General features: G+C 40.5%; 1 protein-coding gene across 2 annotated transcripts in view; it reads left to right on the top strand.

Moving 5' to 3' along the window:
* The window catches only part of LOC133535263 (potassium channel subfamily K member 15-like), a 39,091-nt gene extending 20,008 nt beyond the window's left edge, over window positions 1–19,083 (top strand). The window contains exons 2-3 of one of the 2 annotated variants that reach the window (XM_061874932.1): window positions 11,276–11,793; window positions 16,472–19,083. In XM_061874932.1, coding sequence (XP_061730916.1) covers window positions 11,502–11,793; window positions 16,472–17,358 — 1,179 coding nt within the window. In that variant the 5' untranslated portion in view covers window positions 11,276–11,501 and the 3' untranslated portion in view covers window positions 17,359–19,083. The remainder of the gene's footprint in view (window positions 1–11,275; window positions 11,794–16,471) is intronic. The other variant, XM_061874934.1, reaches the window with a different exon arrangement.
* Window positions 19,084–23,135: the final 4,052 nt, after the last annotated feature.

The raw sequence follows: 23,135 nt of genomic DNA, 5'->3' as shown, positions 1-23,135 counted from the left end.
AAACAGGAATCTTTCATCCTCGCTCAAATTAATGGGGAAATTGTCGTTTTCTCAGACCGAATAGCTCTTTTTGTTGGAGGCTCCCATTATAAACAATGTGAGGATGTGAGGAGCCCTCAACGGGTGACGTCATCGTCTGCGACTTCCGGTAAAGGTAAGGCTTTTCTATTAGCAACTAAAAGTTGCTAACTTTATCGTGGATGTTCTCTACTAAATCCTTTACGGAAAAATATGGCAATATCGCAAAATGATCAAGTATGACACATAGAATGGACCTGCTATCCCCGTTTAATAAGAAAATCTCATTTCAGTAGGCCTTTAAATAAAAACAGAATACAATGATTTGCAAATCCTTTTCAACTTATATTGAAATGAATAGACCGCAAAGACAAGATATTTAATGTTTGAACTGAGAAATGTATTTTTTATTTTTTTTGCAAATCATTACTTACAATTTAACAGTCGGCACAGGGGCATTTTTACCACTGTGTTACGTGGCCTTTCCTTTTAACAACACCCAGTTAACGTTTGTTCCGAAAGACACAACGTCCACAGTTTCCGAAAACAATTTGAAATGTGAACTCGTCAGACCACAGAACACTTTTCCCCTTTGCATCAGTCCATCTTAGGTGAGCTCGGGCCCACCGAAGCCGGCGGTGTTTCTGGGTGTTGTTGATGAATGGCTTTCACTATGCATAGTAGAGTTTCAACTTGGCTTTACAGGTGTAGCGACCAACTATAGTTACTGACAGTGGTTTTCTGAAGTGTTTCTGAGCACATGTGGTGATATCCTTTACACACTGATGTCGCATTTTAAAGCAATACTACCTGAGGGATGAAAGGTCTGAAATATCATCGATTACGTGCAATGATTTCTCTGTAGATGGTGAAATCCCTACATTCCTTGCAATAGCTCGTTGAGAAATGTTCTTAAACTGTTTGACAATTTGCTCGCACATTTGTTCACAAAGTGCTGACCCTCACCCCATCCTTGTTTGTGAATGACTGAGCATTTCACCGAAGTGGGGACTTGTTGTCCCCTGCACTTTTTAGCCTCCAAAAATAATGTTACGCACACTGTTGTATGGAGACAAGTCATACGCGGAAAACGGCCGTTCGCCCTTTCCGACTATCCACAAGCTCATGAATTCTGGGGCTGCCTTCTTGCCAAGGTAAAAAAACAAAAACAATTAAAAAGTAAACTAAATCATAATCCAATCTTGAAAAGCCAAAGTTTATTTTATTCGGTTAATTTTGTTATTTCGTACAGAACATTAATTATTGCACGGTTTGTTTCCCATTCATATTACTTCAAAACATACATCTGGGGGGCGTTATAGCTCGGTTGGTAGAGTGGCCGTGCCAGCCACTTGAAGGTTCCAGGTTCGATCCCCGCTTCCGCCATCCTTGTCACTGCTGTTGTGTCCTTGGGCAATACACTTTACCCACCTGCTCCCAGTGCCACCCACACTGGTTTAAATGTAACTTAGATATTGGGTTTCACTATAGAAAAGTGCTTTGAGTCACTAGAGAAAAGCGCTATATAAATATAATTCACTTCACTTCATCGAATTCCCTCAAGCCATGTGTGTAGACAAGCCAGTTGTGTACCCCACATTTCTGAAATCCAAATTTAAAATCCACCAAAATTCTCAGGGATCCAAAAAGACCCCAGTCATAAAAGTTTTAAAATTAAGTCACACATTGTTATTTTTTTTACTTTCAACACCTAAATAATTGGATCAAACTCAGAACAATCCATCGATTATATGTTTGTTTTTTCAATCTTTTTTGTTTGATTGTTTTACGCAATTTTTGAAAAATAAATAAATACAAATTTATACGTCAAACACAGAATATTTCCATATTTCAAAGTGGAATATTTTTTGTGAAGTAATTTTTGCCTTCAATATGTCAACAATTCATCACAACATTAATTTGGATAAATTATTATTTTTGGAGCAAAAAGTTTTAAATAATACATAAATGATTAAATACATTCCAACAAAATTCTCAGGGATCAAAAATGGGCCCCCAGTCATTGAAGTGTTAAAGGAGAACATTATCACAATTTCAAAAGGGTTAAAAACAATAAAAATCAGTTCCCAGTGGCTTTTTGTATTTTTTAAATTTTTTTCAAAATTTTACCGGTCCTGGAATAGCCCTAAAAAGCTTTAAAGTGCTTGATTTTCGCTATTTGCGATGCGACTATCCATTTCCCTGTGACGTCATACAGTGCTGCCAATAGTAAACAAACAATGGCGGGTACCACAGCAAGATATAGCGACATTAGCTCGGATTCAGACTCGGATTTCAGCGGCTTAAGCGATTCAACAGATTACGCATGTATTGAAACGGATGGTTGGAGTATGAAAGTATTGAAGAAGAAACTGAAGCTATTGAGCGAATAGCTATTGACGCTATTCATGCATAGCATGGCCGAATAGCTGCGTTAGCATCGCCGGTAAAATGTGCGGACCAAACGATCTGGACTTTCGCATCTTGTGACACTGGAGCAACTTAAATCCGTCGATTGGTAAGTGTTTTTTTCGCATTAAATGTGGGTGGAAGGAAACGTAATATAGTTGCAAATGCATCTCCAGGTTATCCATACATATCTGTGCCATGTCTGCTTTAGCACCGCCGGTAAATAGCATGTTAGCATCGATTAGCGTAGCATGTTAGCATCGATTAGCTGGCAGTCAACATCAACAAAACTCACCTTTGTGATTTCGCTGACTTTATCGCTGCAAATGCATCTGCAGGTTATCCATACATCTCTGTGCCATGTCTGCTTTAGCACCGCCGGTAAATAGCATGATAGCGTCTATTAGCGTAGCATGTTAGCATCGATTAGCTGGCAGTCACGCCGCGACCAAATATGTCTGATTAGCACATAAGTCAACATCAACAAAACTCACCTTTGGGATTTCGTTGACTTTATCGTTGCAAATGCATCTGCGGGTTATCCATACATCTCTGTGTCATGTCTGTCATCGCCGGTAAAATGTGCAGACACTCTGGCACATTCAATGGGGGTCCGGCGGCAGACACTTTCGCATCTTCGGGCCAGTGGTGCAACTTGAATCCCTCCCTGTTAGTGTTGTTACACCCTCCGACAACACACCGACGAGGCATGATGTCTCCAAGGTTCCAAAAAATAGTCGAAAAAACGAAAAATAACAGACCGGAGACCCAATGTTTGCAATGTGTAGAAAATGAAAATGGCGGCTGTATTACCTCGGAGACGTCACGTTCTGACGTCATCGCAAAAAGAGCGATAAACAGAAAAGTGTTTAATTCGCCAAAATTCACCCATTTAGAGTTCGGAAATCAGTTTAAAAAATATATGGTCTTTTTTCTGCACCATCAAGGTATATATTGACGCATACATAGGTCTGGTGATAATGTTCCCCTTTAAAAGAAAATCTTACATAATTTTTGTATTTTTTTTACTTTTAACGCCTAAATTACTAAATCAAATGTCTCTCTTTTTTGTGCACTTTAGTAGTAAAAAACTGCGAGCAAGAGTCAGCTAACGTAAAAAGTTAAGTATTTAGACAATAAAGTACTTGAAAAAAAAACCCTCCAACAACATTTGATATGCATGTTGTTAGTATGTATGTGATATAGTGACAGGTGCATTCTGATTAACTCAATATTTATTGTATTTTGGTCATTTTAAGCATCGCCAGAGGTTTTTTTCTGGGCGTAATGATTTCACAGACATCAAGAGTGTGTTCTGTGTTTGCTACCACTAATCATGGAAGACTTTGTGGGAGCCGACAACTACTTTTAGACACATTATTTCACTGTACTTTCAGGGCTACAGAGCTGTATTGAAGCCGCACCCACCACATTTCAGAAGAAATAAATATTTTTAGATAGCCTCTACTATATATATATATAGCTGTCCAGAGTCGGGACCCAGGATGGACCGCTCGCCTGTGTATCGGCTGGAGACATCTCTGCGCTGCTGATCCGGCTCTGCTTGGGATGGTTTGCTGTTGGGTCCACTATGGACGGGACTTTTGCTACCGTGTTGGATCCACTTTGGACTGGACTCTCACGGCTGTGTTGGATCCACTATGGATTGAACTTTCACAGTATCATGTTAAACCCACTCGACATCCATTGCTTGCGGTCCTCTCCAAGGTTTCTCATAGTCATCATTGTCACTGTCACCGACGTCCCACTGGATGTGAGTTTTCCTTGCCCTTATGTGGGCTCTACCAAGGATGTCATTGTGGTTTGTGCAGTCCTTTGAGACACTAGTGATTTAGGGCTATATAAAAAATCATTGATTGATGATTGATTGATATATAATATATACCTATTTCCTTGAATTGCCGCCGGGGCGCTAATTAATTTAAAACCTATTCTCACTCCTGAGCTTACCATAGGCATACGGTAAAAGTAAGCATGCGCTAATTATTTTAAAACCTCTTCTCACTCCGGCACTTACCAAAGGCAGTCAGTAAAATTTGAGTGTGATATAAGCTTGGATCTTAAATCCTACTGAATAGCTCTTAATCTTCTTCCCTTTATGCGATTTCAAATTACCGGTATTGAAATCAGCCTCCTCCATTTTGAAAAAGATGACAGGGGAAGTGTCACTCGTGACGTCACGAGTTTGACCAAGCGGTAATACTAAGCACGCGCTAATTATTGTTATGTGTAACTAAGAGGTGATGACGGCGGCTTAACACCTGGTGGCAGTAGTGTACAGAGATTTAATATATATATATATATATGGTAAATATATAATACTACTAATAACAATAATAAACAATACTAATAAACTAGAGAATGGTGTGTGTGTCCAAAACCCAAGAGTGTGTATGGTGTAAGACTATGTGAAGTATATTAACTGAAGTGTGTGTTACCAAGTGTTGTAGAGAGCGAAGGAACAAGGCAGTCCGAGAGGCAGGCAGATGATCATTCAGGGCAAGAGAGAAAAGGCAAGATCCGTGTTCAGGCGAAGGTCGGGAATCGAGGAAGGCAGTCCAAAACACAGGAGGAAACGACAGACCATCTCGAAGGGGAAGACTCTGCGGGAGAGCAACACGGACGTCCAAAAAACACGGAGGAAAACACAACAACGATCAGCAAACATCAGGCTTACGGTACACCATTTGAGAATGAAGTTCCCGCGCCGATCCTTTGTCCAGTGGTCCCTTTTATACGGCTTCACGTCATCAGTCACAGGTGTGGACTGCGGCCGGCTGCGGTGGAGAGTGGCCGCGGTCCGCTTGATGAGCGCGGGGGCGTGTCTAGAGTGCGCTGTCAGCGGGTGCTCTGGTTGGCCCTGCAGCGGAGGGAGACGCGGAAGGCGCATGTCCCACAACAATTATTTTGCGAAGCGAGTTTGACCCGGCAGTAATTCAAGGCAGGCGCATACTATATGCACTGCGGCAATTCAAGGAAATACGGTATATTACATTTAGATAGCCTCTCTGTTTTTACATGTTTTGTTTGTGTTTTTTTTCCTTTTGGTTGGGGACCCTTTGGGGCTGTGTGACAAGGGGTGGAAGTTTCGTGACTTCTGCAGTGCTTTTTGTGAACTTCTGGATCTGCCTCCCGGGAGTCTTTTGGCCATGGAGACCAGCTGCGGGGCCTCTGCCACACCAGAGTCCATTTGGAGGGATTGGAAGAGATGTGGATGAAGAGACAGGGCTGCGGAGCTGGCGCTGAGCGCCGGGACGGACGGGCTTCACAGTGTCTTGGCTGAATGAGCAGGTATCGGACACTTCGGTCTCCTTGGACGCATCCATACGTCTCGCTCATTCATGCAGACTGGACACTGACCGAGAGTTGGTGGAGTCGACTCTCTTGGTTGCTTTGTTGGGTCTGCTCCTGTCCTTGGCCATGCTCCCCCCACCCCAGCAGACAATGGCGTGGAACACTACAGAGGCCACCACAGTGTACATGTTTTTTTTTGTTGTTTTACGTTTGTGACTGTGTGTAGAAGTGGCACAGCTGGAGTGGAGGCTGGTTGCATCAGCTCCGCTACTTTAATTTCTTTAATGTCCTTCGTGATTTTTGATGTTTGATGTTTCCCTCTTACACACATGTTTTTGTGTGCTATGGCTAAGGGTTTTTTTTTTCCTTCCTTGGCCTCAATCTTGCCCCCCTCTCCATGGGCCAAGGCATAAACTGATTTTTTTTGCTCTCAACCCAACCCCCTTCCTCCCTGTTTCGTCAACGATCCTGTTCTGTCTGGGATTGTGCTGAAAATGTTAATTCCCCCAAGGGGATTATTAAAGTATTTCTGATTCTGATTAGCCACACCGGACCATAAGCCGCAGGTATATACTAGTACGAACGATTTTGTAAATGTTTAGTTACATACCTTAATCGTTTCCAAACGATGCCTTTCACACGGCAGTAAAACGGCTGATCAAACAAAACAGAAGTCATCGTCATGGCCCCACACTAACTGTGGAAGATAGCTCTCCAACCAGCTAAACAGACTCGCTAATAATATAATCCTACCCCTTTTCATACCACGGCAATTTTATCCAATTTCCTTGTTCTCTGTACCAGAACAGTAAATACATAAATAATATACCATAAGTAAACAAATATTAAATACATCATCCATCCATCCATTTCCTACCGCTTATTCCCTTTCGGGATCACGGGGGCGCTGGCGCCTATCTCAGCTACAATCGGGCGGAAGGCGAGGTACACCCTGGACAAGTCGCCAACTCATCGCATCAATAATCTTTAAAATAATCATCTAAAAAAATAATAGAAATTAATTGACGGATTTTTGGAGTAGAAAACTATATATATGAATGATTGGGCATTCGCATAATTAGCAAGACTTTTAAGATCCTGGTCCACTGGGGGACTATATATACCCACATATGCGGTCCTCTCCAAGGTTTCTCATAGTCATCATTGTCACTGTCACCGACGTCCCACTGGGTGTGAGTTTTTTTTCCTTGCCCTTATGTGGGCTCTGTACCGAGGATGTCGTTGTGGTTTGTGCAGCCCTTTGAGACACTTGTGATTTAGGGCTATATAAATAAACATTGATTGATTGATTGATTGATTGATTGAAGACTTTTAAGATAGAAATACAATTTGTATCATTTATTATTCGGGCTTCACGGTGGCAGAGGGGTTAGTGCGTCTGCCTCACAATACGAAGGTCCTGCAGTCCTGGGTTCAATTCCAGGCTGAGGATCTTTCTATGTGGAGTTTGCATGTTCTCCCCGTGAATGCGTGGGTTCCCTCCGGGTACTCCGGCTTCCTCCCACTTCCAAAGACATGCACCTGGGGATAGGTTGATTGGCAACACTAAATTGTCCCTAGTGTGTGAATGTGAGTGTGAATGTTGTCTGTCTATCTGTGTTGGCCCTGCGATGAGGTGGCGACTTGTCCAGGGTGTACCCCGCCTTCCGCCCGATTGTAGCTGAGATAGGCGCCAGCGCCCCCCGCGACCCCGAAAGGGAATAAGCGGTAGAAAATGGATGGATGGATCATTTATTATTCAACTTGCCTTGAGATGTTGCAGGATCTTAAAACAAGATTTTCTATGTGGAGAAAACCAAAATACTGTATGTGAATAATAACTTTCTCAATTTTAACATTGTTAAACTAGAATAGAAAAAGGAATTATTCATGCTAAATTTGAAATGAGTCAATGACTAAAAATAAGTAAATAGCTCTTAAAACTAGGGACATTTCTAGAATGTCCCTTTTTAATCTTGGCAAGTGGCAAATGATTTGCAGTGTGGAATTTCTCACGAGGAGGAAGATAAAAACACTGTTAACCAAAATGGGTTGTACTTGTATAGCGCTTTTCTACCTTCAAGGTACTCAAAGCGCTTTGACACTACTTCCACATTTACCCATTCACACCCTGATGGAGGGAGCTGCCATGCAAGGCGCTAACCAGCACGCATCAGGAGCAAGGGTGACGTGTCTTGCTCAGGACACAACGGACGTGACGAGGTTGGTACTAGGTGGGGATTGAACCAGGGACCCTCGGGTTGCGCACGGCCACTCTTCCACTGTGCCACTGAGATAAACATCTATTGTTGGGGCTATAAATGTGGATTTTAATCAGAATCAGAAATAGTTTAATAATCTCCGAGGGGAAATTAACAATAACAATAATTAACAATAACGATAAAAAAAAACATAATGGCTTATGTCAGGTTCTTTATGACTGTGTTGAGTTGAATCACTAAGAAGATTTGTTTTGTTTTTTTGTGAATTTCTCTTGCTTTGTTATGCGAAACACAAATGTCCACTGCAGAGGACAGCGGTCGGGTTCCTGTGGCGTGAACCCAATTAGCGTGGCGCTGAGTGGAAGCCCTGCGGAGGGTACTAAAAAGCCTCAACGAGCCCCTGCAAACGACACACACTCTCCCAGCTTGTGCTGTTAATGAGGAGGGCTCGGTGGGTCTCTCGGCGGCCGAGTGTGCTTGATAAAGGTCAGCGCTGCCTCCACGGCTGACGCTTGATTGCACACAGTAGTACTTAGAGCGAGCTCATTGCGAGCACGCCACACACACGACCGTTTTATGAGGTGAATTAGAAAAGGAAGGAGTGAAGGCCAGCTGCTGCTTCGGATGTGCCGTTTGGAACAAACATACACTTGCAAATATACATTTGGACAAAATAGCATCAATCAAGTTAATTAATGTATACAATTAGTTGTGTCCTGATCTTTTTTTACTAATTGTTTTATTTTGTCCTGAAATCGTATTGTTGATGTATTTACTTTACTTGAATATTTTAATCAATCAATCAATCAATCAATCAATCAATCAGTGTTTATTTATATAGCCCTAAATCACAAATGTCTCAAAGGACTGCACAAACCACTAAGACTACGACATCCTCGGAAGAACCCACATAAGGGCAAGGAAAACTCACACCCAGTGGGACGCCAGTGACGATGACTATGAGAAACCTTGGAGAGGACCTCAAATGTGGGCAACCCCCCCCCCCCCCCCTTAGGGGACCGAAAGCAATGGATGTCGAGCGGGTTTAACTTGATACTGTGAAAGTTCAATCCATAGTGGTTCCATCAGTTCAAAGCGGATCCAAGACAACAGCGAGAGTCCCGTCCACAGGAAACCATCCCAAGCGGAGTTGGATCAGCATCGTAGAGATGTCCCCAACCGATACACAGGCGAGCGGTCCATCCTTCGTTCCGACGAGCGGTCCATCCTGGATCTCGACTCTGGACAGCCAGTACTTAATCCATGGTCATTGGACCGGACCCCTGTCGTGGAAATTTCTTAAAGACGATCCTTTAGTGACAAATGCCTTTAAAATGATTTATAAAAGTAACAAACAAATAATAACAAGCTTTGCAAAGCGAGACCAAACCAGAACGACACATCCGTTCGTTCCAGCTTGTTCTAACTCCTTTAGAATTTGACATGACAATTATACATTCTCAGAAGTCCCACCCTCCATGCTCATTTACATACAGTACACCAGTGGAATGAATACCCAAAGTCCTGTGAAGAAGGAGAGGGTGTAGTTTGCCCAGAAGGGGGGGGTCACTCAGGAAAGGAGAACAATTTAGCTCTGTTGGGGGTCAGGAAGAGGAACACACATGCCCAGGTCAACTATAGTCCACATGTCACATCAAAGACACAGGAGAAAGAGCCCGATCAGATTAGAGTCCTCTTGCAGAGCGTCACATTCCTAAACCTAATAAACAACTTTTGGTACCCAGTTCAAAGAACATCATCTATTTAAACAAGTATAAGTAATTTTGCTATTACACCCCCTCCACAAGAGAGGGGGGGGGACAGAGGAGAGAAAGAAAAGAAGCGGCAGATCAACTAGTCTAAAAAGGAGGTCTATTTAAAGGCTAGAGTATACAAATGAGTTTTAAGGTGAGACTTAAATGCTTCAACTGAGGGTAGCATATCGAACTGTTACCGGGAGGGCATTCCAGAGTACTGGAGCCCGAACAAAAGAGAGAGTGGGATACTTCTTTTGTTGCCGTATCTATATTTGACGCAGCTGGAGCTGGAGGGGGATAGAATGTAATGTAATGCAGTGTTTTTCAACCATTTTTGAGCCAAGGCACATTTTTTGCATTGACAAAATCCGCCGGCACACCACCAGCAGAAATCATTAAAAAACAAAACTCAGTTGACAGTAAAAAGTCGTTGTCGCAATTGTTAGATATGACTTTTAAAGAATAACCAAGCATAATTTAGGAGATTACTATTTAAAGCATTTATCAGCCGATAATATCGTCTGTCCGATATTATCAGACATCTATAGTCGTACCAATAAAGTATCGGAATTGTATCAGCATCGGCCAATACTCAAAACTCCAATATTGGTATCGTATCAAAAGTCAATCATCAATCAATGTTTATTTATATAGCCCCAAATCACAAATGTCTCAAAGGACTGCACAAATCATTACGACTACAACATCCTCGGAAGAACCCACAAAAGGGCAAGGAAAACTCACACCCAGTGGGCAGGGAGAATTCACATTCAGTGGGACGCCAGCGACAATGCTGACTATGAGAAACCTTGGAGAGGACCTCAGATGTGGGCAACCCCCCCCCCCCCCCCCCCCCTCTAGGGGACCGAAAGCAATGGATGTCGAGCGGGTCTAACATGATACTGTGAAAGTTCAATCCATAGTGGCTCCAAGACAGCAGTGAGAGTCCCGTCCACAGGAAACCATCTCAAGCGGATCAGCAGCGTAGAGATGTCCCCAACCGATACAGGCGAGCGGTCCATCCTGGGTCTCGACTCTGGACAGTCAGTACTTCATCCATGGTCATAGGACCGGACCCCCTCCACAAGGGAGGGGGGGACATAGGAGAAAGAAAAGAAGTGGCAGATCAACTGGTCTAAAAAGGAGGTCTATTTAAAGGCTAGAGTATACAGATGAGTTTTAAGATGAGACTTAAATGCTTCTACTGAGGTAGCATCTCGAACTGTTACCGGGAGGGCATTCCAGAGTACTGGAGCCCGAACGGAAAACGCTCTATAGCCCGCAGACTTTTTTTGAGCTCTAGGAATCACTAATAAGCCGGAGTCTTAAAAATAAAAAAGTAAAAAAAATAGTATCAGGTCATCCCTATAAATAGTATTTTTACACTTATTTTTACTTTCCAAATGTTTCAAATAAGAGTGTCCAGTTCGGGGTTACTTGCCACTAAAAAGGATCGATTTGGTTTATACTGTTTAAGGACCTGAAGAGGGTTCTTTTTATCCCATTCAACACACCAATAATAAGAAAACATTTTATGTTCTGATTGTATCTTAGATTAACCCTTGGCTGACTGCACCCATTAGTTCAGAGTCGAGGTCACATGAGATGCTAGACAAACACCAAAGTCCAAAGTCAAGGGGATGAAGCTCAGGTAACACAACCGCAGTCAACTTTGGTGCAAGTTTGCACACAACAGGCAAGACTATTTCTCGTAATTGAATTTGTCCAGTGCCGGCGATCCCGGCAGGCGAGATGATTATAGCTGATGTAAGCGAGGCTGATGTTGAGGATGAAAACGCAGAACGTCAGGACCGTCCTACTCGTTCTCTCCACGCTCATTTATCTGCTGACAGGAGCCGCCGTGTTCGACGCGCTGGAGTCCGGGAGAGAAGTGTCCAAGCTAAGGGCGCTGGAGGAGAAGCTGGCTGAGCTCAGGGAGAAGTACCACTTAGCTGAGGATGACTTCAGGGAGATTGAGAGCGTGGTCCTCCAGTCGGAACCTCACCGAGCAGGAACGCAGTGGAAGTTCAACGGAGCCTTCTACTTTGCCATCACGGTCATCACCACAATTGGTGAGTAGATTCTACACAACTACGGCAAATTGAGACTTTTATTAGTAGATTGCACAGTACAGTACATATTCCGTACAATTTATTAGTAGATTGCACAGTACAGTACATATTCCGTACAATTTATTAGTAGATTGCACAGTACAGTACATATTCCGTACAATTGACCACTAAATGGGAACACCACAATAAGTTTTATCAACTTGTTTAAGTCGGGGATCACGTTAATCAATTCATGGTGATTTGGACCGTGACCATTTGGACTTAGACCAGGACTTGGCAACGCAAAATGTTGAAAGAGCCATATTGGACCAAAAATAAAAAGAATACAATCTGCCTGGAGCCGCAAAAATTAAAAGCCTTATAAAATCTTAGTAATTTGTCAGTATTATGATAAAAGTCCTAAATTTACTCAACGCAAGTCAAAATTTTAGAAGAAAAACTGAACATTTGTGCAATATTATGATAAAAGTTGGAATTTTACTCAGTAACAGTCGCAATTTTCCAAGGAAAACTAGCCTACTATCAAAGGCTGGCATTTTCATTGACAGAAATGCTGATTCTGATTCACTGCACCGGACCATAAGCCGCAGATATATACTGGTACGAAAGATTTTGTAAATATTTAGTTACATACCTCAATGGTTTCCAAACGATGCCTGTCACACGGCAGTAAAACGGCTGATCAAACAAAACAGAAGTCATCCTCATGGACCCACTAACTGTGGAAGATAGCTCTCCAACCAGCTAAACAGACTCGCTAATAATATAATCCTACCCCTTTTCATACCATAGCAATTTTATCCAATTTCCTTGTTCTCTGTAACAGAACAGTAAATTCATAAATAATATATCATATGTAAACAAATAATAAATACATCAATAATTTTTAAAATAATCATCAAATTTTTTTTTTTAATTATAAAAATGAATTGATGGATTTTTAGAGTAGAAAACTATTTTTGGGAATGCTTGGGCATTCACATAATTAGCAAGACTTTTAAGATCCCGGTCCCCTCTCCAAGGTTTCTCATAGTCATCATTGTCACTGTCACCGACGTCCCACTGGGTGTGAGTTTTTCCTTGCCCTTATGTGGGCTCTGTACCGAGGATGTCGTTGTGGTTTGTGCAGCCCCTTGACACACTTGTGATTTAGGGCTATATAAATACACATTGATTGATTGAAGACTTTTAAGATAGAAATACAATGTTAACACCCAAATAAGGTTTTCAACTTGTTTAAGTCGGGGATCACGTTAATCAATTCATGATAAATTGGACCATGACCATTTGGACTTGGACCAGGAGTTGGCAATGCAAAATGTTGAGATAGCCGTCTTGGACCAAAAATTAAAAAAATGTAATCTGCCTGAAGCCGCAAAAATTAAAAGCCTTATATAAGTGTTATAATGAAGGCAACACATAGTATAAGTGTCTATATTAGCTATTCTAGCCTACCATCAAAGGCTGGCACGAATCTTCGTTGACAGAAATGTTATATTTTAATTTTTTTACTGCACATTTTTGCAGCATTGGAAATCTTTAGTAAAAAACGGAGGCTTCTCAGAGGATGAGATAACTCCTGGAAATTACTGGCTCAGAATGGCCAAAGGTACAGTCATGGTCAAAAGTTGACATACACTTGTAAAGAACATAATGTCATGGCTGTCTTGAGTTTCCAATAATTTCTACAACTTTGTTTTTTTTTGTGATAGAGTGATTGGAGCCCATACTTTTTGGTCACAAAAAACATTAATGAAGTTTGGTCGTTTTATGAATTTATTATGGGTCTACTGGAAATGTGACCAAATCTGCTGGGTCAAAAGTATACATACAGCAATGTTAATATTTGGTTACATGTTCCTTGGCAAGTTTCACTGCAATAAGGCACTTTTGGTAGCCATCGACAAGCTTCTGGTTGAATTTTTGACTAATCCTCTTGACAAAATTGGTGTAATTCAGCTAAATTTGTTGGTTTTCTGACATGGACTTGTTTCTTCAGCATTGTCCACACATTTAAGTCAGGACTCTGGGAAGGCCATTCTAAAACCTTAATTCTAGCCTGATTTAGCCATTCCTTTACCACTTTTGACATGCTTTTGGGGTCATTGTCCTGTTGGAACACCCAACTGCGCCCAAGACCCAACTTACGGGCTGATGATTTTAGGTTTTCCTGAATAAATTTGGAGGTAATCCTCCTTTTTTCATTGTCCCATTTACTCTCTGTAAAGCACTAGTTCAATTGGCAGCAAAACAGGGCCAGAGTATAATACTACCACCACCATGCTTGACGGTAGGTGTGGTGTTCCTGGGATTAAAGGCCTCACCCTTTCTCCTCCAAACATATTGCTGGGTATTGTGGCCAAACAGCTCAATTTTTGTTTCATCCGACATCCAATAAGACCTTTTGGAGGAAAGTTATTTTGACCACGACTGTATAGATGTGTGAGTCCAAGTTTAAGAAAACGGCAGGCTGTCTTCTTCTACCTATAACAATCTTTGCAAGCTGGGTAACATTTGCTGTGGTCTGGAACAACATGGCACACAAACAACTATCAGAAATGCACGCAATATTACATATAGATAATGTGTCATGAGACATCCAAATACAAATGAAATGCGGAGGACATAAGTAAAGACATTAAATGAGCTCAAATACACATACAAACAAGGAATAATGATGCAATATGTACATACAGCTGGCCTAGCATGTTAGCATCGATCAGCTTGCAGTAATGGATTGACCAAAGCTTGATTAGCACTCCAGCAAATCAATAAAATCAACAAAGCTCACCTTTGTGCATTCCCGCACAGCATCAAATGTTTGATGGACAAAATGAGACAAAGAAGGAGTGGCATAAAACACGTCTTTCTGTGGCAGCATCGGAGAAAGTTGTACATGTAAACAAACTATGATAAGTTCAAGGATCGCTGAAATTTCCAAATACTCCCATCAGTGAAGCATGTTTAATATAAACAGTGGGATTTCTAACAGTTTGGAAGGTTTGTGTCATGTTTGTCCTCCGACAAAAAATATACATTTTTCAAAATCTTTTAACATTTTCACACATCTCTGAAACAGGTCCAGGGAGCCACCAGGCTAGCGCTAAAGATCTAATGCCATAGGTGGCTGACCACCGACTTACACTTTTCATTGCTGTAGCTGTAGTGTACAATTCCATTTCATTATGCAGCAGTACAATCACAATTTTGTGTACAGTGCTCCCTTGGTTTTGCTGAGTAATCTTGTATTCATCCCATTAGACAGGGATGTCAATCATGCGGGCCGGTTCAGGTCTGCAAGATGAGTTTGCAAAGTCTAAAATTGAGCTGCATTTTTTAATTAAAGAAACTGCTGTTCTAAATGTGTCCACTGGATGTCGCAATAGCAATTATGTTCAGCAAGTGACCCAACATAAAACAAACAGGAGTAAAATTACCCTATTTTAACCCCAATTAAAATGCTGCATGAGAGACTTCACATTGATGTAGTTCTGTAAAAAAATATTGTCTTCTTTGCAAATTTAAAGAAAGTGAAGCGTTTGCGATCTACTGCAATACTGTCAGTCTTTTAAGTTTATATTTTTTGGTTTGTTGAAATTTTCATACAGTTTTTATTAATTTGTACAAATGGCAAATGAGGTAGTTGAAACATAGAAGAGTTTTTATTTATGATTAATTTTGTCTTTTTGTTCAGTCCTACATGGGCTGTGACTGAAAGTTTAATTACTTTGTAGATACACTGAGAATAAGACTAAGTTCATCATCGTGTTCTTAATGTTTTTGAAACTGCACCAATTTTTTTTCAGAATTTTCAACTAATGAAGTGTTTTGTCAAGAGGATTATTTGTGATATGTACATTTTTAGAATGGGCTTGTTCTATTTTTATGTTGGTAAAACAAAGAGAACAATCTAAAGTTGCCGTAATTGTAATTTTAAGTTATTATGCCATTATTTTACCCATCCGTTCCATGTGGGAATAGACTTTCCTCCATGCGGCCCCTGAGTTACAATGAGTTTGACACCCCTGCCATAAGAAATAATGTAAATTAATTCAACCTGTCCCAGATGTAGAAAATATTAACACAGAAACATTTGATAAAGAATGATTATCGTTCGACATGTAGAACACAATGTAGAACTATGTCCCATAACTAGAAGATAGAGAAAAAGAAGAAGCTTATCGACTACGGTGTTGTCACAGACTACAAAGGCCGAGACGTGCAATTTTTCAGGATTTATGCAGATCCCAAATACAGATCAGCAGGTACCAGATGGTAAGGAAATTTGCTTTTGCATAATATTGCGAAACAAAAGGCCAAATTTTGATAGATTTCTGAGCACCGCGTAATGTTGTATATTTTGAATGGAAGATATAACATGTTGGTGTTTTTTACTTGAGTTATATTGCAGTCTACATGTATACCTCCTATGTGTGACTGCCATCATATTGCGGTCTACACGTATCTCTTATGTTTGACTGCCATCTACTACTGATCACAACCATAATTTCACTGTGCACCAAATAAAATAGCTTAGAGGTCGGTAAGCAAATTCAAAATTATTCCAGGCGCACTATTAAGTTTTGAGGACAAAAACGGATTTTAAGTGCGCCTTACAGTCCGGAAAATAAGTTATATAATGATATGTTGTTGACAAAATGTCTCCCCCGTTCCGCAGGGTATGGCCATGCTGCCCCACGGACCGACGCCGGAAAGGCTTTCTGCATGTTCTACGCTGTCTTGGGCATCCCCCTAACGCTGGTCATGTTCCAGAGCCTTGGCGAGAGGATCAACACCTTTGTCTGTTTCCTCCTGCGTCGAGCCAAGCAAAGCCTGGGCTTCCAGAAGACAGACGTGTCCATCGGCAACATGGTCATTGGGGGTCTGCTGTCCTGCGTCAGCGCTTTGTGCATCGGAGCAGCCGCCTTCGCTCACTTTGAGGACTGGACTTTCCTCAACGCCTACTACTACTGCTTTGTCACGCTCACCACCATCGGCTTTGGGGATTTTGTGGCCCTGCAGAAGAACGACGCTCTCACGAAGCGTTCCTCCTATGTGGCCTTCAGCTTCCTGTATATCTTAATCGGGTTGACAGTAGTCGGGGCTTTTCTTAACTTGGTAGTTCTGAGGTTTCTCACTGTTAGCACACATGAACGCTGTGGAGTCGCAGGGGGGGAGCAAGCCGCCACACAACTAGTGGAGGTGGAAACTTCCGAGAGAGAGTCTAAGGAAGGCAACGATGGGCACCACAAGCTGGGTCTGCCCTTTGATGCAGGCAGCAGCCGCTTCAACCTCCTCCCCTCTGCTGCCGAGCAGAGAGAGCACTGGAAACAGCCTAAAATGGGGCATTTTCGGGTGCTGTTCTGCTGCTTGGACTCGACCAGCAGCCAGACCCACTGTGAGCAGGAGGGCGGCCTCAGCAACCCTGTCTTTTACAACTCCATCTCCTACAAGATAGATCAAGCCTCCTGCTGCTCCAACACCATGTCACCACAAACGCCCCCTAGCGGCACGACCCTCTATTTGGGCAGGAATCATCTTCGTAGTAGGAGGAAGTCTTTATAAGAAAGACCCTTTTGGATAGGTCCCCAACTACTTTGATTGTTTTCACTCATAATTCTCAACATTCGACAATGCAACATACACTATACCACCCATCCAAATGAGAAGAATCAGGTGTATAAAATCCAGCACTTACGCATGGAGACTGTTTCTCCAAACATTTGTGAAAGAATGGGCCGCTCTCCGGATTTTCAGAGTGGAATTGTCATATGACACCACCTGTGCAACAAATCCAGTCGTAAAATTTCCTTGCTCCTAAATATTCCAAAGTCAACTTTATTCTAAGAAAAGTGGAGAGTTTTGGAACAACAGCAAGTCAGCCCCCAAGTGCTAGGCCATGTAAACTGACAGAGAGGGGTCAGCAGATGCTGAAGCGCATAGTGCAAAGAGGTTGTCGACTTTCTGTTGCTACAGAACTCCAATCTTCAAGTGACCTTCCAATTAGCCCACGTACGGTACGCAGAGAGCTTCATGGAATGGGTTTCCATGGCCGAGCAGCTGCAACTAAGCCATACATCACAAAGTCCAATGCAAAGTGTCGGATGCAGTGGTTTAAAGCACGTCACCATTGGACTCTAGAGCAGTAGAGATGCCTTCTCTGGAGTGATGAATCACACTTTTGCATCTGGCAAACTGTTGGACGACTCTGGGTTTGGAGGTTGCCAGGAGAAAGCTACATTTCGGACTGCATTGTGTTAAGTATGAAATTTGGTGGAGGAGGAACTATGGTGTGGGGTAGTTTTTCAGGAGTTGGGCTTGGCCCCTTAGTTCCAGTGAAAGGAACTTTGAGTGCTCCAGGATACCGAAAACATTATAGGCCTACTGAAATGAGATTTTCTTATTCAAACGGAGGTAGCAGGTCCATTCTATGTGTCATACTGCTGCTCCGTTAATAATTTAAGTAAAGTCTGATTGTCATTAAAACAGTTAGCTCCATCTGTGGCGCCGAAATGACAACACTGGCACGGCTTCTTAAAGACGGGCTCTTTACTTGAGTTTATGCCGTGAAAACTACAGGACAAGACATGAAATACAATGGTTTGAGAAATAGTTCAGTCCCAGGCAAATAAGGTGCTAAACAAAATAGCTACCTCGTGGCCGCCTGCCACTTCGGAGGTTCTTGGGCAGCAAATATTTCAGTGTTGTGCAACTACATGAGCGTACAAAAATTAAACCAATGCACTCCACAAATATACAGAACAATTCAACACAATATGACAAATACCTTGTTCAGCTAGCCTAATGTTCTTGCTGCTGCTGATGCCTCAAAGTATTTTGCATGTCTGCAACCCCAAATACTACACCAAAATCTTGCGAGAATAGCGGTGTCACAAAGGAAATAAATTGCCCTTTTTATAGTAAACCACATGTGTCTTATTTACAAAAAATATAACATGAATTCACAACCATAATAATTTTCAACAAAAAATGTTAACCCTTAAAACAAAAAATATTAAGTGTAAGTTTCAACAACACTTACACCATCTTTTGACACTTCTTCCACTCTCGTCCTTGCACGCTACACCGCTACAACAAAGATGACAGAGAAAAGACGCTGCCGAAGGTGAGCCACGTAAATAAGACCACCCACAAAATGGCGCATTCTGAAGTGACTGTCAGAAAGTGGCTTGAAGATGATCTGTAAAACACAACCTATGCAACATTTTGACCAAAGAACCACCATTACATGTAATGTAGACCACAAGGAAGTGTTTTACATTTAGATTTTTTTTTTTAAAATAATTTGACGCCCATAATGCGCCCTATATTCCGATGCGCCTTTTGTATGAAAATAGACTTGACTAGACCCGCTCATTGGCAGTGCGCTTTATAATCCAGTGCGCCCTATGGTCCTGAAATACGGTACACAATGCAAGTCTATATATATATATATATATAAATATATAAATATATATATATATTTAAGTATGTATATGTATATATGTATACATATATAGATATATATGTGTGTATATATATATTTATATATTTCTTATATAATAAATGTATATATATATATATTTATTTTGTGTGTGTAAATGTGTATGATTGTTAAATATGTATAATCTGTATTGTTAAACTGATCACACAAAATGGTTGATCGATTATATGACCGAAATAAACTTGTTTCATTAATTCGTTCATAACAGACGTATTTTTATGTATAGACACCGGAACTCGAAGTTAATATTCAAAAACTGCTGATTGGTGATTACAATAGTTGTACAAAAATATAAAATTAATATCAATCTGTTTTTTTTTTAATCTGGTCATCGCTATTTGACACTGAACAAGAAAAAAGCCTTCAGTTCAATTTTTTTCAATATTTAAAAATTTAAATTTAAATAAATCAATCGTTTTTTGTTGTTCAATATTTGTTCATGAAAAGAAAATTCAACGACCAAAAGATAGACTTTCCATAGATTATCTTTTGGTTAATTAGCCGATTTTTACCTGAAACAAGAGCAATTTCCTGCTGGCACTGTCAAAGTAAAACAACGATCGGCGTCAAAGGCGCCCTGTAGTCACGAAGATGAACGGACGTGGTCTTATTGTGAAAGGCAAGATGAAAGCATAACTGCCAACATTACCGTAGCTTTGTACAACGCTGGTATCTTCAAACTGAAACGAGAAAAAGGTAGGTGACTTTTTAGTGCTGACGCTTTTTACACCAACAAGTCAATATGATGTTGGGTGTATCATTTAAATGGTACAGTGCTGACACATCAACAAATAAAACATTCTAAGTAGAGAATTGTACATATTTTAAAGTCGAGGACGGGTCTATCCAGCGGTTCACACGGGTGTGAAACAGGCAGAAACGACGTCAAACTCTCGCCAATTCTCGCGAGAGGACTACAGCTATAATTTTAGATATTTTTACGCCTAATCGTTACTTTGATTAATCTTTTTTTTTAAGATTCTAATTCTTTCCTCACAGGCGGTTATTATTTCAAAGAGGTCTGCCTGACTGTGACTCAGCACTGAAGGTTTGGCAGGAGTTTTGTATAATATTTGAGACCTGGGGTCACCGCGAAGGACCAGATGAGTAGCCCACTGGCCTGTTCTAAAAATAGCTCAAATAGCAGCACTTACCAGTGAGCTGCCTCTATTTTTAAAAAAAATATTTATTTACTAGCAAGCTGGTCTCGCTTTGCTCGACATTTTTAATTCTAAGAGAGACAAAACTCAAATAAAATTTGAAAATCCAAGAAAATATTTTAAAGACTTGGTCTTCACTTGTTTATTTTTTACTTTGTTTCTTATAACTTTCAGAAAGACAACTTTAGAGAAAGAATTCAACCTTAAAAATTATTTTAGGATTTTTAATAACATATACCTTTTTTACCTAAGAAATTCCTTCCTCTTCTTTCCTGACAATTTAAATCAATTTTCAAGTAAATTAATTTTGTTATTGTAAAGAATGATAAATACATTTTAATTTAATTCCTCATTTTAGCTTCTACTTTTTCGACGAAGAATATTTGTGAAATATTTCTTCAAACTTATTATGATTAAATTTCAATAAAAGTATTTTGGCAAATCTAGGAAATCTTTAGAATCAAATTTCAATCTTATTTCAAAGTCTTTTGAATTTCTTTTAAAAATTTTGTTTTGGAAAATCTAGAAGAAATAATGTTTTGTCTTTGTTAGAAATATAGCTTGGTCAATTTGTCATATATTCTAACAAAATGCAAATTGGATTTGAACTTATTTAAAACATGTAATCAAAATTCTAAAATTAATATTAATCAGGAAAAAATACTAATGATTTTCCATAAATTCTTTTTTTAATTTTTTCAAAAAGATTCGTATTAGCTAGTTTTACTCTTCTTTTTTTTCGGTTGAATTTTGAATTTAAAAAAATCAAAATTGAAGATAAACTATGTTCCAAAATTAAATTTTCATTTTTTTCCTGTTTTCTCCTCTTTTAAACCGTTCAATTAAGTGTTTTTTTCATTTATTTTCTACAAAAAAACTTCTGTAAAAGGAAAAAAATGTACGACGGAATGACTGACAGAAATACCCATTTTTTTTATACGTATAGATCTATTTATTAAAGGTACATTGACCAAATTGGCTATTTCTGGCAATTTATTAAAATGTGTATCAAACTGGTAGCCCTTCGCATTAATCAGTACCCAAAAGTAGTTCTTGGTTTCAAAAAGGTTGGTGACCCCTGTCTTAGTGAAACAAACAGTGCCTGTTGTGGCAAGCGTTCTTCTCATAATTACCGCTAGAGGGCAGCATTGGTGTACGTAATGTCTGTGCACCCTGCACAACAAATAATGTCAAGGTGACCACTAACTGGCGAATAAAGGTGGGAATCTTTGGGTACCTCACGAATCAGGAGCTATGATTCGATACAAATCGATTATTGATGCATTCTTAATTTATTAATGCAGTTTTACATTTCTGTTCGTTTCACTAAATAAGTATGTATAACTTGCAACTTTAAAGAGCAGTGCATTTGTAATATCCATCCACCCATCCATCCATTTTCTACAGCTTATTCCCTTCGTATTGTGAGGCGGACGCACTAACCCCTCATCCACTGTGCTGCCTCGCATTTGTAATATGAAACAGTTAAATCAATTCAGACATTTATGAAATTATTGAAAATGTGCGCGAAACTGGAATAAAAATGCCCGATAATAAAGGAGGTGGTCGGGTCTGTCAGTGAGGTCGGGTCAAATTTTAAAACTGCCTGCATTCCAATAAATGAATTGAATATCAATTATTGCTGGTTACTAATCAATTGTTTTTTTTTTACAAACCAGTGAAGTTGGCACATTGTCTAAATTGTAAATAAAAACAGAATACAATGATTTGCAAATCATTTTCAACTTATATTCAATTGAATAGACTGCAAAGACAAGATATTTAACGTTCAAACTGAGAAACATTTTTTTTCATTTAGGTAGGTAGGTAGGTAGGTCTTTATTGTCATTGCAACAAGTACAACAAAACTTTGTTTTCAGCACAAACCTGTTCAAGATCAGACAAACAAACAGTGTACAGGGTTACAGCACAAGAACGCTGATGGGTCGCCATAAGGCGCCCCGTAAAAGATGGGAAAAAGGTAAACGCTGGGGAAAGATGAGTAAAAAAATACAATCCAGACTGGGCTCCTAAGGGGGCCCAGTTCGGAGTGAGAAAAAAACCTCCATAGCAAAGCACATATACATATTACAACATACATCTCGAGATATCTAGCAACAGAGGGAAGGTAGTTCAAGGTCATGGTGGTAGTTCGCAGCTCTCAGGCGCTGACCATCCATTCATCACCCCTACGGGATTAGCGTCGAGGGCGTCGGATTGGGGGACAGGGGGGTGTATGTGTGGCATATATTTTTTTGTGGATGTGTGTGTGTATAAGGCCATAGTGTGTCTCTGTTCCGCGGCCTTGATGTATTTGCCGTCGCTAGTCCAAAGTCCACAACAACAGGTGTGTGTCCATGAGAGACAAGAAGGGAGTTTGTTGTGTCTTCCTGCAGTGATCTTCGGGAGAATCGAAGCCAGGGAAAAAAAATCCAAGTTAAAATGATTTGTATGCGAGTGAAAATAAAATTTGCTTTTCACTCTAAAATTGTCTATGACTGGTCCTCAAAAACTGTGGGGTAGACAGTCCGATGTAATCCACAGTTCTTCCCGCATCCTCCAATCATTTGTGGCAGCTTTGGGGTACTTTGAAGACTGCCAGCAACTTCCAATTTGTCGACAAACCAGAGCAACGCTTACTCCAATCAGCAGATGTCCTGTTGTCATAATTCCGAATA

The sequence above is a fragment of the Nerophis ophidion genome, linkage group LG16 (genome assembly GCF_033978795.1).
Source record: "Nerophis ophidion isolate RoL-2023_Sa linkage group LG16, RoL_Noph_v1.0, whole genome shotgun sequence".
Taxonomy (NCBI): Eukaryota; Metazoa; Chordata; class Actinopteri; order Syngnathiformes; family Syngnathidae; genus Nerophis; species Nerophis ophidion.
The sequence above is the reverse complement of the archived record's forward strand: the minus strand, read 5'-3'. Positions and strand labels throughout refer to the sequence as shown.